The following is a 15,525-nucleotide window of genomic DNA, read 5'->3' on the forward strand; positions in this document are numbered from 1 at the left end:
AAGGAGAAACATACACAACTGTCACACGGTAGCCTGATCAGTCATGAAACTGGTTTTCAAAGCCTCTCTGATGCGCAGCGTGCATAGCTGTGCTCTTCTAATCGCCCTGGTGTCTGGCTGCTCAAAATCAGCCGCTGGGCAATTTGCCTCAACCTCTCACCCCGCCATAAACGTCTCCCCCTTATTCTCACAGATATTATGGAGCACACAGCAATAACAATGGGAATATTGGTTTGGCTGAGATCTAACCTAGTCAGCAAACAGCGCCAGCAAGGTTTTAAACATCCAAAGGCACATTCTACTACCATTCTGCACTTGCTCAGCCTATAGTTGAACTGCTCCTTACTACTGTCCAGGCTGCTTCATGAGCCATGGGAGCAAGGGGTAGGCTGGGTCTCCAAGGATAACTATTGGCATTTCAACATCCCCAACGGTAATTTTCTGGTCTGGGAAGTAAGTCCTTTCTTGCAGCTGTTCAAACAGCCAGGAGTTCCTAAGATGCGAGCGTCATGCACCTTTCCCGGCCATCCCACGTTGATGTCGGTGAAATGTCCCTTGTGATCCATCAGCGCTTGCAGCACCATTGAGAAGTACCCCTTGCAGTTTATGTACTGGTTGGCAAGGTGGTCCAGTGCCAAGATAGGGATATGGGTTCCGTCTATCGCCCCACCACAGTTAGGGAATTCCATTGCAGCAAAACCATCCACTATGACCTGCACATTTCCCAGAGTCGCTACCCTTGATAGCAGAACGTCAGTCATTGCATTGGCTACTTGAATCACAGCAGTCCCCACAGTAGATTTGCCCACTCCAAAGTGATTCCCGACTGACCAGTAGCAGTCAGGTGTTGCAAGCTTCCACAGGGCTATTGCCACTCGCTTCTCAACTGTTGGGGCAGGCTCATCTTGGTATTCCTGCGCTTCAGGGTGGGGGAGAGCAACTCGCAGAGTTCCAGGAATGGGCCCTTACGCATGCGAAAGTTTCGCAGACCTGCAACACTATGCAGTCCCACCAGTCTGTGCTTGTTTGCCGGGCCCAGAATCAACATTCCACTGTATCAACCTGCCTCACTGCCGCCATGATGTCCCAATTGCCACATCCCATGCTTTCAGGAACGTCTGCGTCCATGTCCTCCTCACAATCGTCCTCATGCTGCCGTCTCTTAGCCAGGTTCTGCACATACTGCAGTATAATGCGCAAGATGTTTACAATGCTCAAAACAGCAGCGGTGAGCTGAGCGGGCTCCATGCTTGCCGTGCTATGGCGTCTGCCCGGGTAACTCAGGAAAAAAGGCACAAAATGATTGTCTGCAGTTGCTTTCACAGAGGGAGGGAGGGAGGGGAGACTGACGACATGTATCCAAAACCATCCACGACAATGTTTTTGCCCCATCAGGCATTAGGAACTTAGCCCAGAATTCCAATAGGCAGCAGAGACTGCAGGAACTGTGAGATAGCTGCCCACAGTGCACCGCTCTGTGAGTCGATGCTAGCCATGGTACTGAGGACGCACTCCGCCGACTTAATGCACTTAAGTCGACACAATCGACTGTATAAAATCTATTTCTAAAGATCGACTTCTATAAAATCGACCTAATTTCGTAGTGTAGACATACCTCAAGTGTCAGCACAGACTGGCTGCCAGGATCATGCCCTGCCTACTCTGGAACTCCCCTTCGCTACTACTTCCTTTGCAGCTGCACCAGTTGGAGTACAATAGCACATCTTCAGGAAGTGTCATTGTAGATAGGATCCTAGTGAATTTAAGCAACTTGCCCAAGATCGCACACAAATCCATAGCAGAGCATGGACTCTTACCCCACCCCAAACCAAGTCTCAAGTCCCAGTCCCCTGTGCTATTCCCTGGGCTAAACGGTTCTGGTTTCTCAGAAATGTTGCCTGGCAGTTATGCTTCATGACCTTTAATCATGGAATGTAAAGCTTCTATTCTTTAAATGAGATCGATACATCAGAAACATGATTCTATGATTCTAATATACATTCGTTTTCTCTGAAGATGTTCTGCACTATCTGATAAGTATGTTAGGTTTATAATTCAGCTTTGTTTTTAAATAATATTCTGCTCTGAGGTTAACAAATTAACTGATTTCAGTAGGACTCCCGGTGCAGGCACTGGGGTGGGTTGGTGGGGGGCATAGTTCCCAATGCTTCATTACTTTTCATTGTCAAGCAATTAAGCAGATGACCAACACTTCCAAGTTATATACATTCTGCCCTCAGTTACTCCCAAGAAACCCCAGAGAAGTCAGTAAGGCTGCATGGGTAAGAATGGAGGCAGGCTATGACTTCTCCTTTTACCTTCCAGCTTACCTGCTTTGTGCTGAGGTTGCACAGTATAACATCTCCAGCTGCCGTAGCAACACACACACACTCCTGATCTGGCAGATCTTCAATGCCCACAATGTGGCCACTTCCATCTTCTGGCAGAAAACCATCCACAGTCAAGGAAATGTCATTCGTTACCTAGACAGAGAGAACAGACAATCAGAAAATGACTACATATTGCTTTGTTTAATTTATACGAATCCAGAGGGGGCAACTATCTATACACTCTAGGCACCCAACACCTCCAAGAAATACAGCACAAATATTACCTCACATGGAGCAGTAAGATTTAACGGAACTCACCACCACTGAGCCAGGCAACTCAGACATCAGACAGGGAAATACCTGGCTTTATTCTCAGCTACATGGGAATAGTTCATTGCTTTTCAAACTGATTATTTAAGTGAAAGATCAATCAACAAATGGCAATGCTCCTGCACAGAATGTGTCCTATTAAGTATCATTTTATGGCCCCTATGCCCCCCCACCTCAAAGGGACTATAAGAAGGTGCAAGTTCCTGCTGAATTTGCTCCAATATTTCTGAAGGATCATATAGACAGTAGAGGGATAGCATTACCTTAAATACACATGACTGAAATGTTTTCACATGCTGGTTTTACAAACTACACATCAGAATACTACAGCTAGAAGATTAGAGGAAATTGGTCTCTCCTCTCCTTTAGCTTCTTTACTAGGTACACCGGAGAGCACATTTTTTAGAGCCAGTTTGACTCTACAAATACATCAGTTTCACCCCACCTGTGTGGGCCATTCACACAGCAACTGAGGAGAGAAAAGCAATTATAAAACCCAAAGCTGTGATTGTAAATCCATACATACTGGCTAGTGGTATGTGTGTGCATGTCGGGAGCAGGATGAGCATATTTAATGACTTAACTCAATTTTTGTAATTCACTAGATTTCAAGTTGATGGTGTCACTAGAATCAGTATGGAGAGTCTATAGAAGTGTCTTTCCTCATCACGTGACACCAGGAAACTAAGAGAACTCTTCCATCCACACAGTTACAGAATAGAGTACAGGGGAGCAAGCTAGCTGCAGGGCAGTAGCACAGCATACTCTTACGCAAAATGGGAGGGATCGAGCTGTCAGAGTAATTTAGTCACCTGTTGAAAAGCTGCAGCCTGGGAGTGCTGCAGACAGAGTGCACTCAGCAAGGGAGAGAAGTGCCTCATGCTGCTCTGCAGCACGTCTCCCAGAGAAATCTGTGCAGTACTAACAGATTCCAGAGACAACTGGGCCCAGACCCACCCAGAGGAAGCACCGCCACAAAGCGAGGGCTGGTAAGGAAAACAGGAAAACTTCTCTTCCCTTGTGTTCTGAGTGGAACTGAAATTTACACCATATTCAGGTTACATCTTCATCTGCAAGGCAACTTCTGTACCTTTTTCAAACCCTACCTATGAGTTCACAGCTGCTGTAGCTAGAAGGAAGAGCACTCAACACTGCTTGTACAAGTTTTGCAAAACATTGGCCAAATACATCCCTGGGTAAAACCACCCACGACAATGCAGTTACAGCAGGAAAGAAATTGTAACCCTGATCTTAAAAGCAGGGTGGATAAAAATCAATTTTTTTTTTAAATCAGATTTTTTTGATAAAATGCTTTTGGAGGAAAAAAAAAATCTATCTAAAGATATAATATAACTCATCATGGAATGGGGATTATAAATTCTATAGTATAAGACAATATATTCATGTAATGTTTAAGAAAAGTTTTGTAAATAAGTTCCAATCGTTCATGGATTAGGGACCCAATCTTATGAGGTTCCAGGAGCTTAGATTATTTAGGTTAATCTTTCTATCTACCCAATGGGACTCAGTGCTCAGTCTAGAATATACCATCAGAGATGCTTAGTTTTGCAGTTCTCAAACTGTGGATTTGGGTCTCCAGAGATAACATGCTTGTTAACGACAAAAATGCTTTTAAATAAATAATATATAGAGGTGAGATATAACAGACCTCAACCCTACTGTCCCTCTGCAAATTTGTGTACACAGAGTCAATCCCTTACCTCTCTCTAAAAGTGCAAAGTTTCAAAAAGTTCAATGAATAAAAGATTGTTGGGGCGGAATAGATCTGGATAAGGAGAAGAAGTCTGTGAGAAGCAAGGGACAGGCAGTAGAAACAAAAGTAAAACTGTTTGAGCAGCATATTCCAGAAGTCTTGAGATCATTTTGAGTGTAGCCTTCATTGATTTGAGATCTACCATACCATTCTCTCACTAGAAGGGAAAACCTATAATGGCAGCAGGCCGTAAAAGAGACCCAGTGTGGGAATATTTTAATGAAGTTCCTCTACCTGTGGGTAAGACAGGCATGTGTGCAAAATGCAAACAGTGCAACAAAGAAATGCAAGGCCTGGTTTCCCGAATGAAACAACATCGTGAGAAGTGTTCCTTCTCAGGAGGAAGCTGCGTTGAAGATGATGAAAGGAACATGTCTGAATATGCAGGGTCTTGAGGCTGGTAAACTTTTTTATTCCACGCTTCTTTCTTAACGACTGCCTGTCTTCCTTCTGGACTATTCTTGAATTCTCATGTTTGAGCAAAAAATATAGTTGTTACTCTACGGTTCTATCATTTCAGATGCAGTTGTGATAAAAAATAAGTAGCTGAAATAGGCAGATCTTATTTTTACAATTTCATCTTTAAAGTAGTGCTGAGTGTCAGTGAATGCAATGAGCAATACTAAATGAGCAGTATGGTGGTAATAATTAAATAACTGCATTGACTTATTTTGTTTAGGAGAATCCATCCTCAACATACAGGATTCTGAAGACTATCCACCTTCAAGGTCACCATCATTTTCTAGAGTTTCAGAGTTATCTGCCAATGATAGTGTTTCAGTCACATCATGTATGTCACATAACCATAGTATAGCAACAAGAAAAAAAAAAATCTCCATCATCCAGAAACAACCATAGATACATTTGTGACAAAAGCTGATTACAAAAAGAGGTAATGATTACATTTTTTTTTAAACAAAAACAAACCTGAATTCAAAAATTCATATGCTTGTTTTGTTAAAATATTATGTTTGCAGTTGAAGAAAAAAAAATCCAGAATATGTAAAGTAGTTGTTTTAGTTAAATAAAAAATTTTTAATGTCTGTCTGGCAATGTTCTCCTAATACGGCATGACAAGAAAACCCTCCAAATATTAATGATTAACCTGCTGAATTGGAGATATTTATGAAGTCATTGGGAGGTGAACTATCTGCTTCAATTACCTTTGGTAAATAAAATAACCAAACAATCATTCATTTTCTGATATAGCTGTAAAACTAATTGAAAAGTTTTAAAAATAAATCACTGTTTAAAAATGTATAGTGTGTACCTTCTAAAAATGAAACCTACATTTGAGTTGCAAAGAATATGTATTAAGTTTATAACAACCAACAAGAATGTACTTTTATGTAGAAATCCATGATTAAATTGAGTCTTCCTGACTAGTGATTTAAATCAAATCCACCATGCTTAAAAGGAAGTTTGAGGGTTGAAATGACAACATTAAATACCTGAGATCATCTGCCCCCGTTGTGGGGCAAGCACACCTGTTCTCCTTTGAGGCAGGGAAACGGGCGTTATAGCCCCATAATTGAGTCCACCTGCCCACCCTTAGCCTAGTGACCAGAATCAATATGGTGGCCCTCCCTCGAAGACTGTGTGGCCTAGTGGCCAGAGTCAATATAACTGCCCTTCCTCACAGGGCTGCATGGGCCAGAGACCAGAGTCAATATGGCTGTCCTCCTTAGCCAGGCTGTGTGGCCTAGTGGCCAGCGGTAATATGGCTGTCCTCGTTAGCCAGGTAGTGTGGCCTGATGGCTGGAGATGGTGGCTGATGGTAGGGGGACCCAGGCCCGCCCTAGTCCACCAGGTCCCAGCTCAGGGCCTTGTCAGCGGCAAGGGTATTCGTCACTGGGTCAGCGGGGATCCGACCAAAACACACTGACTTATTGCTTAGTTCTACAACCGGATCAACAGCTAATCTCTCCGGGCTGCTTCTGACTCAGTCTTCCAGTGACTTGGTCCATGGGTGTCCGGGGTCTTTGGCCCGTGAAGCTCCCAACGGGTCCAACATCTCTCAGGCGTCTGCAGGTAGCCAAGTATCTGCCCGTGTCTCGGCATGATTGTGTCTTCCACAATCTGGGGCTCCCGGGCAGGAGCCTGCAACGTGCATCCTCTCTCCTCTGTGGTCCACCCTGACTGAGCAGGGCTGTGTGACGTTGTGCAGTCTATATGGTTTTATAAAAACTTGATAATAAGTCAATATAATGTAACTGAGATAGTTTTAGAGAAAATACGGTAATAAGTGAATGTAACGTAACTGGGATATGCTTCATGCAAAAGGTCTCTTGTAAGGTATCATTACAAAGCTTATAATCTACTGAGTATGATCATCTGATTTGTATAAATGTACCACTCTTGTATCTAAAACTAGAAATATAAAATGTAACTCTGAGGGCCTATTGTAATTGTGTAAAGTGTGGACCATTAATGATGGTTTGGAATCTTGATGACTCCCATTGTCTGCAGATGGCTGTATTTACCTGTGAGTCTCCCTGTATATGTGTGTGCTGGCAAGTGAGTAATGAAGTCTTGCAGTGACATGTGATCATGTCACCTGAACTGGAATCCATCTTTAACCTGGTGCTTTTCCAGTGAGGGGGGGTGGAAACCCAGAGGGACAAAGAGTTCCCGCCTTATGCAAAAGATATATAAAGGGGGGAAGAGAACAGAGAGAGAGAGGAGCCATCATGAAGAATCCCCTAGCTACCACCTGAGCTGGAACAAGAGCTGTACCAGGGGAAAGAATTGTGCCCAGGCCTGGAAGGTGTCCAGTCTGAGAAAAAACTTACTGAAGCATCTCTGAGGGTGAGATTATCTGTATTCAGTTTGATTAGGCATAGATTTGCGCATTTTATTTTATTTTGCTTGGTGACTTACTTTGTTCTGTCTGTTACTACTTTGAACCACTTAAATCCTACTGTCTGTATTTAATAAAATCATTTCTATTTAGTAATTCACTCAGAGTATGTATTAATACCTGGGGGAGCAAACAACTGTGCATCTCTCTCTATCAGTGTTATAGAGGGCGAACAATTTATGAGTTTGCCCTGCATAAGCTTTATGCAGGGTAAAACGGATTTATTTGGGTTAGACCCCATTGGGAGTTGGGCATCTGAGTGCTAAAGACAAGCACACTACTGTGAGCTGTTTTCAGGAAACTTGCAGCTTTGGGACAAGTGATTCAGACCCTGGATCTGTGTCTGGAGCCAGACGGGAGTGTCCAGCTCAGCAAGACAGGGTGCTGGAGTCCTGAGCTGGCAGGGAAAACAGAAGCAGGGGTAGTCTTTGCACATCTGGTGGCAGCTCCCAAGGGGGTTTCTGTGATCCAACCCGTCACAGGCTGCTCCTTTTTATATTGATGCTCCAGTTGGAGAATGCACAGCAGGAGTGAAGGGGGCGTGGCTTCCTCTGCCCAGAGTCACGATTAACACCTCCTTGTCCAGTGCAGGGCAAGTTCACTCCATCACACGTCCATAATGAAATGGCTCCAAACTAGATTCAATGTCAGAATTTAAGTACTCAGCTATGTCCCTTTATCATAGAGTATCAGGGTTGGAAGGGACCTCAGGAGGTCATCTAGTCCAACCCCCTGCTCAAAGCAGGACCAATCCCCAACTAAATCATCCCAGCCAGCGCTTTGTCAAGCCGGGCCTTAAAAACCTCTAAGGAAGGAGATTCCACCACCTCCCTAGGTAACCCATTCCAGTGCTTCACCACCCTCCTAGTGAAAAAGTTTTTCCTAATATCCAACCTAAACATCCCCCACTGCAACTTGAGAGCATTACTCCTTGTTTTGTCATCTGGTACCCCTGAGAACAGTGTAGATCCATCCTCTTTGGAACCCCCTTTCAGGTAGTTGAAGGCTGCTATTAAATCCCCCCTCATTCTTCTCTTCTGCAGACTAAACAATCCCAGTTCCCTCAGCTTCTCCTCATAAGTCATGTGTTCCAGCCCCCTAATCATTTTTGTTGCCCTCCGCTGGACTCTTTCCAATTTTTCCACATCCTTCTTGTAGGGTGGGGCCCAAAACTGGACACAGTATTCCATATGAGGCCTCACCAATGTCAAATAGAGGGGAATGATCGTGTCCCTCAATCTGCTGGCAATGCCCCTACTTATACAGCCCAAAATGCCGTTAGCCTTCTTGGTAACAAGGGAACACTGTCGACTCATATCCAGCTTCTCGTCCACTGTAATCCCTAGGTCCTTTTCTGCAGAACTGCTACCTAGCCATTTGGTCCCTAGTCTGTAACAGTGAATGGGATTCGTCCGTCCTAAGTGCAGGACTCTGCACTTGTCCTTGTTGAACCTCATCAGGTTTCTTTTGGCCCAATCCTCTAATTTGTCTATATAATTAAGGCTCCTCCTGTCCTTGAGAACTATGAAAAAATGGGACAGGGAAGGCATATCTGCCTGTGGCAGAGCCAAGAAGCTGAGCAGAAGTGTCGGAAACAGGGGTCGAGAACGAAGCAGCATCCAAACAAAGCCTGACCGAACCTGATAACACACCTCAGATGCTTTACCCCCTAGGCATCTGTGACGAACTGGGACTGTTCTTACTGTGGTCTGTGAATGCTGACAGGGGAGTGTGGCTAGGATAGTCTGCATTGGGGGATGGGAGACTGCCCGAAGGAGAATACCTGAGCGTGTAACATGAGAACCCAGGAAGGGGTTGGAAGCCAGGTGACACCTTGGCCCGGGAAACTGAACAAAGGCTGTGGGAGGGGTCGCTGAAGGCAGAGGGTTGGAAGCTGGCTGGGGGGCAGAGATGGCTCTGACCTCCCAAGGGGGGCTGGGATGCCCTGGGACCCCAAGATGGACCTAACTGAGGGGGGTCCTGTTGTCTGTGCCTGCAAGACCTGTCTTGGACTGTATTCCTGTCATCCAAATAAACCTTCTGCTTTACTGGCTGGCTGAGAGTCATGGTGAATCGCAGGAAGCCGGGGGTGCGGGGCCCTGAGTTCCCCCACACTCCATGACAACGAGAACGAAGCAGCATCCAAACAAAGCCTGACCGAACCTGATAACACACCTCAGATGCTTTACCCCCTAGGCATCAAAGTGCTTTAAAAGCCAAGAGAACTTGATGCACTGGTTACAAGACAATGTGTCTAATGGTTACAGTCAGAGTTCTGGGTCTGACCTCGGCTCTTGCACCAACTCACTGTGTCTGTGGGCAAGGTACTTGGTCTCTCTGGGCCTCTGTTTACAGACTCTTAGTATAGCCCCTTTTTAATGAAGATCCAGCCTTCTGAAGAGCAACTAAGCTGTGCAGGCTTAGAGTGGAGGTTTTGAGGAGCTCCCGCACGCTGCAGGAACAGGCCTACAGAGGAGATCACTCATGGATAAGCTCATGTCTATGACAGTTCTTTGCTTATGAACCTCAACTAAACAGTCAAAAATAATGGCTCATAACATTTTTTGTATTGGTGTCTATTCAGCTCGGTTGACTCCTATCATTCCTGTACAGAAGAAGGGAACTTCACCAGGCACCAATCTAAAGGCCTCTTTTATGAATTCAGTGAGAGTTCGACTTTCCTGTTTTAGCACCTTCAGAATGCAGTGGCACAAAGAACTGAATTGGACAGGCCATGTCACTTTACCAGGACATATGCATAATAATGAAAGTGTAGATTTGTCTGCCTTCTAGACTGCAAGCTTTCTTCAGAGCAGAGACTTTTGCAGGTGTACCCTACCGTGCTGCAGACATAATGTCGGCACTAAACGAAGTCCATGTGAAGGCCTAGTGTGCTCACTGCTGTATAGAACCCGGTGGGGACAAGGACTGAAACTAAGGAATTTACAATCCAAAGAGATGATTTGCGCTTTATAGGTGGATGGAACATGAGACACTGCAGCTGCAACACAACAAGACTATTGGCAGCAGAACGCATTTCCAACTATGCATAGCCAACCTACTGCGCATGTGTGTGCATGTGTCTGATCACAAAGTATTGTCACCAGGTCCAATCCAGTAACACTCAGAATAACCAGTAAAGTCAATGGGCATGAAAACATTTACCATCCTGCAAGTATGAACCCACAATTAGCATCAGGAAAACAGCCCTAAACAAAGCTTTGGAACTTCCACCAGTAACTCACCCCTTGAATGGCTGGGTCGAGCTCCAGGATCCCATATTCTGAGCCAATGAGCAGTGTCCCTTGGTCTGCACGGAGGCAGAAACACTGAGGACTCCCCAAAACCTGGACAGACCCATGCTCTCGAGTGTGCAGTAACTTCAAATTTCTCATTGTATCAGCAACACAGGAACTGGAGAAATACAATCCCCCAAAGAGCTGTTAAACAAAGGCATAGAGAGAGCTGTAAACTGAGCCTGAGAAAGGATTTATGTGATTGCCTTCAGAGGAAAAAGAGTCCAAGGCAGGATGGCGACTACTTACTTTAGAGAGAAGGTGAGCAGGGGAGGGATAGCTCAGTGGTTTGAGCATTGGCCTGCTAAACCCAGGGTTGTGAGCTCAATCCTTGAGGGGACCACTTAGGGATCTGGGGCAAAATCAGTATTTGGTCCCTGGACTCGATGACCTTTCAAGGTCCCTTCCAGCTCTAGGAGATAGCAACTGATGACAGCACACACGATAATCAATGGGCTAAAGAAGACAAGGCAGCCACTGCTGCTGACAAAAGGGCACACCGGGGAGCTGAAAAGGGAAGATTACAACCAGGAGCCGGAGTTTTATTTATTCTCTCTGTCTCCAGCGGGTAACTCGTGGTCACGACGATAGCGCCGAGCCCGGCCGACCCAAGCAGGGCAGCAGGAGTCTCCGTGAGGCGCGAGCGCGCCCGGGATTACGATGCTCCGCTCGCCCGCCAGAGCGGCTGGTTTGCTGGAGCGTGCGGGCGAGACAGCCCCGCTGGGGGCGGTGTGGTCACTGTCAGGCCAGGCCCGCGGGCGGGACGGGGGGCGGCGGGGGAGACAGGGCGGCAGCGCAGCGCAGCTGGGGCTCTCCGGGGAGGTTTATCAGCCCCCCCCCCCCAGGTTTGCAGGCGCCGCGGAGGTTAAAACTCTGCCTGGAAACAAGCGGCGAGAGGCCGGGGCCCCGCAGCGGCGCAGGCTGCACGTCCCGCCCAGACAGACACAGCGCGGCCCGGCCCGGCCCGCACCCCCGAACAGGGCCAGGAGCTGCCGCAGCAGAGCGAAGACAGGCCACGGGGACGCGCGCGCCCCCCCTCCGCACCCGGGCCCGGGGCGCTCCTCACCGCGCGCGTGCACCACGACTCAGGAGACGGGCGCTGCCATATTGAAACCGCTAGCAGCACGCGACCAGCAGTCCCGGGAGGAGCATGCGCAGTAGAGACCTGACGCCCAGGCAGGGCAGCGGCGGGGCGCATGCTCAGGCGCGTTTCGCTTTTCCTGAGTCGCTGTATCGGCTCAGTTCCACTGTCACGTGGTAGCCCCGGGACCGGACTCGCTACAGCAGCCGGGGCCGGGCTCTCAGCGAACCTGCGCAGGGGAGCGGCGGCGGCTCGCGGTGTAACGCAGGCCCCGGATCCTGCGTGTGGCCGGGTCCGAGCCCGGGCTGTAGCCAGCAGCGCCGTGGCGCGTTTCTCCCCCGCAGCGAGGCCGGCGAACGTCCCGCTGGACGCGGAGTTGTGCCCGCAGAGCCGCCCTGGGCTCCCGAGCTCAGCCCCCGGGCAGCGGGGCTCGCACCTCCGGCCTCGCGGGGCTCGCCAGGGCTTCTGCCCCGTGGGGCGCACGGCGGTCAGCGCCGGGGCTCGCCGGGGCTCGGGGCTTTAGCCCGGTGGGTTTGAAAGCATTGGCCAGAGCCCCCCTCCGGCCGGCCCAGACACAGCGGGCAGTCGCCGCAGACCGTGGCGCTCAGCCCGCCTCTGGGGCCGGCTCCTGCGGCCGGGCAGGCGGGGGCGCTGCGGACTCCCGGGCCCTGGCACTGCGCGCCCCGCCTCTCCCCGCCCAGCGGCCGGTGCCGTCAGCCCCGCCGCGCCCGCCACTCCCCGAGCGGAGGGACGCGCCTGGCACCGCCCGTGCGCAGGAAGCGGCGGGGGCACCGGGCGAGCGGACCGGCCGGGCGCTGCGAGCCGGGTAAGGGCAGCGCGGGCCCGGGCGGACAGGGGGAGCAGGGCCCCACCCAGAGCGTGCGCACCCCGGCGGGAGCGGCTGGGCCCCGCCCTGGGCTCCCGGCAACCCTGCGGGGCCGCGCAGTGAACCTGGCAGGAGGCTCGTCGTGGGGGCGGCAGCGAGTGTCCTGGGGTTACCCCCACCCCGGCAGTGCGGTGCCTGCGGCACACGGGGCACAGGGGACAGCAGCGGTGTCCTGGGGTTACCCCCCACCCCGGCAGTGCGGTGCCTCCGGCACACGGGGCACAGGGGACAGCAGCGGTGTCCTGGGGTTACCCCCACCCCGGCAGTGCGGTGCCTGCGGCACACGGGGCACAGGGGACAGCAGCGGTGTCCTGGGGTTACCCCCACCCCAGCAGTGCGGTGCCTCCGGCACACGGGGCACAGGGGACAGCAGCGGTGTCCTGGGGTTACCCCCACCCCGGCAGTGCGGACAGTGTCTCCGGCACATGGGGCAGCGAGTGTCCTGGGGTTACTACCCCACACACACACCGCCCCAGGGGGCAAAGGCGGCAGCAGGCCTGGACCTCCTCTGGCCGATGTGCCCCACAGCCAGAGTTGATCTCTGCAACTGGCACAACTCCATGGAGGCTTTCCCAGCTACCACTGTGGGTCCTCGAGCCGAGGCGGGGTACAGCCTTGCCCGACACTTGTCCTGAGTCAGTTTGATGCCATCCAGGAGCTGCTGCTGACCCCTGCATGCTCTGTTCCCCACTGGGTGTGACCCCTTCCCCACTGTCAATGTAGCTTCTCATCTGTCACTCACAGGACCCTGGAACTGCCCCTGGTCAGCTCAGGTCTACTCAGCCCAGATCCCTGCCTCTGGAGCTATGTTGACAGTACCCGCTGCTTTGGTGGCTTGTCACATACATACACACGTACCCCAGAGCACAGGTATAAGTAGCAGTGTAGCTGGTGAGGCATGGCTTAGGCAAGCAAAGATGCCAGAAGGATGTGGGTATGCCCCCAAGTACATACCCTGCACGCTCTCTACTTGCCCAACCCATGCCTCCCTAGCTACACTGCTATTTCTAGCAGTGCAGTGTCCTACTGCCCATGCCTTTCCTGCAGCTGGAAAGGGCTCTGGCCATGGGGAGCCCTACCCTGCCACAGGGAGAGGCTCTGGCAGCGGGGAGACAGTGGGAAAAGGCTCCGACAGTGGGGAGCTGCTGAAGTTTTTCCCCATTGTCTCTCCCCCACCAGAGCCTTGCACTGACATGTGAAGCTAGGCTCTGTAGTGTGGACGCAGCCCGCTTTTCACTGCAACGTATCGCTACACGTACGTAACATGCTGCTGAATGTGGTGTGTAGTGTAGATAGAGCCTGGCAGTGGCCAGCGCCGTCTGCTTCAAGGAAGATGCCAGAGACCCCATAGTGGACAGTTGTGGAATAGCCAGTCCAAGGGGAGGTAAATTCCCTCCAGCCCCTCAGTGAGAGGCAGACTTGTCTCCTGCAGCCAGGAGGATTTCTAGTTTTCTCAGCCTCCAGTTGTTTATCCCTGGCAATGGATGGGCTGAATGGTGCACCCTGATGATTGCAGGCTGGGTTTGATTTTTTCGGTCACTATTCAGCAGGCCTTGCAGTGTGTTGTCAGTGTTCCAAGTCCACATGTTAAATACCTGTGTATGTTGGGTGTTTGGCCAAGGCAGGAGGAGTTCCCTCTCTGAGACAGGCAAGGTTAAGGTAGTGGGTACAGCCGCATTGGTCCCTGCCCTAATCCAGCATTCTCCACTTGCCACATCTAACTTTTCCTGCATTTTACATAGAAATATAATTAGGCTCTAAGTCCCTTGGCTCTCCTGCAGCTTCTGAGGTAACTTCCAATGTGAGGGTGATCTGGTGTCAGTGTAACAGGAATTTCCTCCTGTTTGGTATGAGTTTGGTATAAAATACAGTTGGGGCGAGGTGTGTGTCTGCCCTGCCCAAACAATCAGGGTGAGGTGTGTGTCTTCCTGGCCTTCCTTCAGTTTTTCTTTCTGAATCAGACTTAAAACTTATATTAGCAACTCCCAGGTTAAAGATCCATGGCAAAACTATTGTCTTTGAGCAGTGTGCTCTTGATTGCTCACAGCTAGAGAAGCCCCATGGCTAGCAGCCATTCAACAAGATAAATAAATAAATAAATTAATGGAGATATCCCATCTCCTAGAACTGGAAGGGACCTTGAAAGGTCATCGAGTCCAGCCCCCTGCCTTCCTTAGCAGGACCAAGTACTGATTTTGCCCCAGATCCCCAAGTGGCCCCCTCAAGGATTGAACTCACAACCCTGGGTTTAGCAGGCCAATGCTCAAACCACTTGTCCCAAAGCAGTTTCTTCTCTGTCTCTGAGGATTTGTTTCCAATTGTCTTGTCACTGTGGGGCTGGTTCTCCTCTCCTTGACATCAAATTTATAAATTTGCAGAACAGAAACTGACTTCAGTGGGGGCAGGAACAGGCCTGGTCCAGGTCCTTGGGCAATAAAACCTTTCTGCAGTTAACTATTGCATAATTTAAGAATATAATATAAATAGAGTAAATAAAACAATACAAACGAGTAACAGCCCCTTGTCATGCTGTCTAGAGTGGCTCACAACTGCGAGTGCCCACCTTTTCCTTCTCCAACCGAGGCATCATTCTGAGCTGTAACCCTCTCTTGTTCAGAGATGGGTCTGCTTGCTGGGAAGTCACAAACTCCTTTTCAGTTTCACTTAAGCCCAGAGCAAACTCTGGCACAACAGAAACATTTTCAAATCCTCTTGAGAAGGCAACAGAGGGCATTTCCCTTCCCTTCGCAGCCTTCCCTGCTGACCACAGACAAAGCAGGTGAATCAGATCCATACTTTCTTTGAGACTGGGGTATAAGATTAGACATGGCTAAAATGTTATTACTTATTAAAATATCTGCGGGCAGTAAATTTCTGATGCCTACACTGTCACCCTTGAATCCTTCCACTCCGAGTGAACTTAGCCAGGGGCACAGTCGCAGAAAATTCAGCCAATGCTAAAATATTA

General features: G+C 49.5%; 2 protein-coding genes across 6 annotated transcripts in view; one reads left to right on the forward strand and one right to left on the reverse strand.

The window, feature by feature from the left end:
- The window catches only part of ELP1 (elongator acetyltransferase complex subunit 1), a 105,587-nt gene extending 93,842 nt beyond the window's left edge, over positions 1-11,745 (reverse strand). The window contains exons 1-3 of one of the 3 annotated variants that reach the window (XM_054033208.1): positions 11,657-11,745; positions 10,540-10,708; positions 2,331-2,483 (exon numbers count right to left, since the gene is read on the reverse strand). In XM_054033208.1, coding sequence (XP_053889183.1) covers positions 2,331-2,483; positions 10,540-10,689 — 303 coding nt within the window. In that variant the 5' untranslated portion in view covers positions 10,690-10,708; positions 11,657-11,745. Of the gene's footprint in view, positions 1-2,330; positions 2,484-10,539; positions 10,722-10,839; positions 10,902-11,656 lie in introns of those variants that run through there. The other 2 variants (XM_054033209.1, XM_054033207.1) reach the window with 2 other exon arrangements.
- Positions 11,746-12,405: 660 nt separating this feature from the next.
- Positions 12,406-15,525, forward strand: part of TBC1D2 (TBC1 domain family member 2) — a 49,252-nt gene continuing 46,132 nt past the window's right edge. The window contains exon 1 of one of the 3 annotated variants that reach the window (XR_008445540.1): positions 12,406-12,497. The gene's annotated coding sequence lies outside the window, so the exon portion shown is untranslated. The remainder of the gene's footprint in view (positions 12,498-15,525) is intronic. The other 2 variants (XM_054033212.1, XM_054033210.1) reach the window with 2 other exon arrangements.

The sequence above is a fragment of the Malaclemys terrapin genome, chromosome 6, assembly GCF_027887155.1.
Source record: "Malaclemys terrapin pileata isolate rMalTer1 chromosome 6, rMalTer1.hap1, whole genome shotgun sequence".
Classification (NCBI taxonomy): Eukaryota; Metazoa; Chordata; order Testudines; family Emydidae; genus Malaclemys; species Malaclemys terrapin.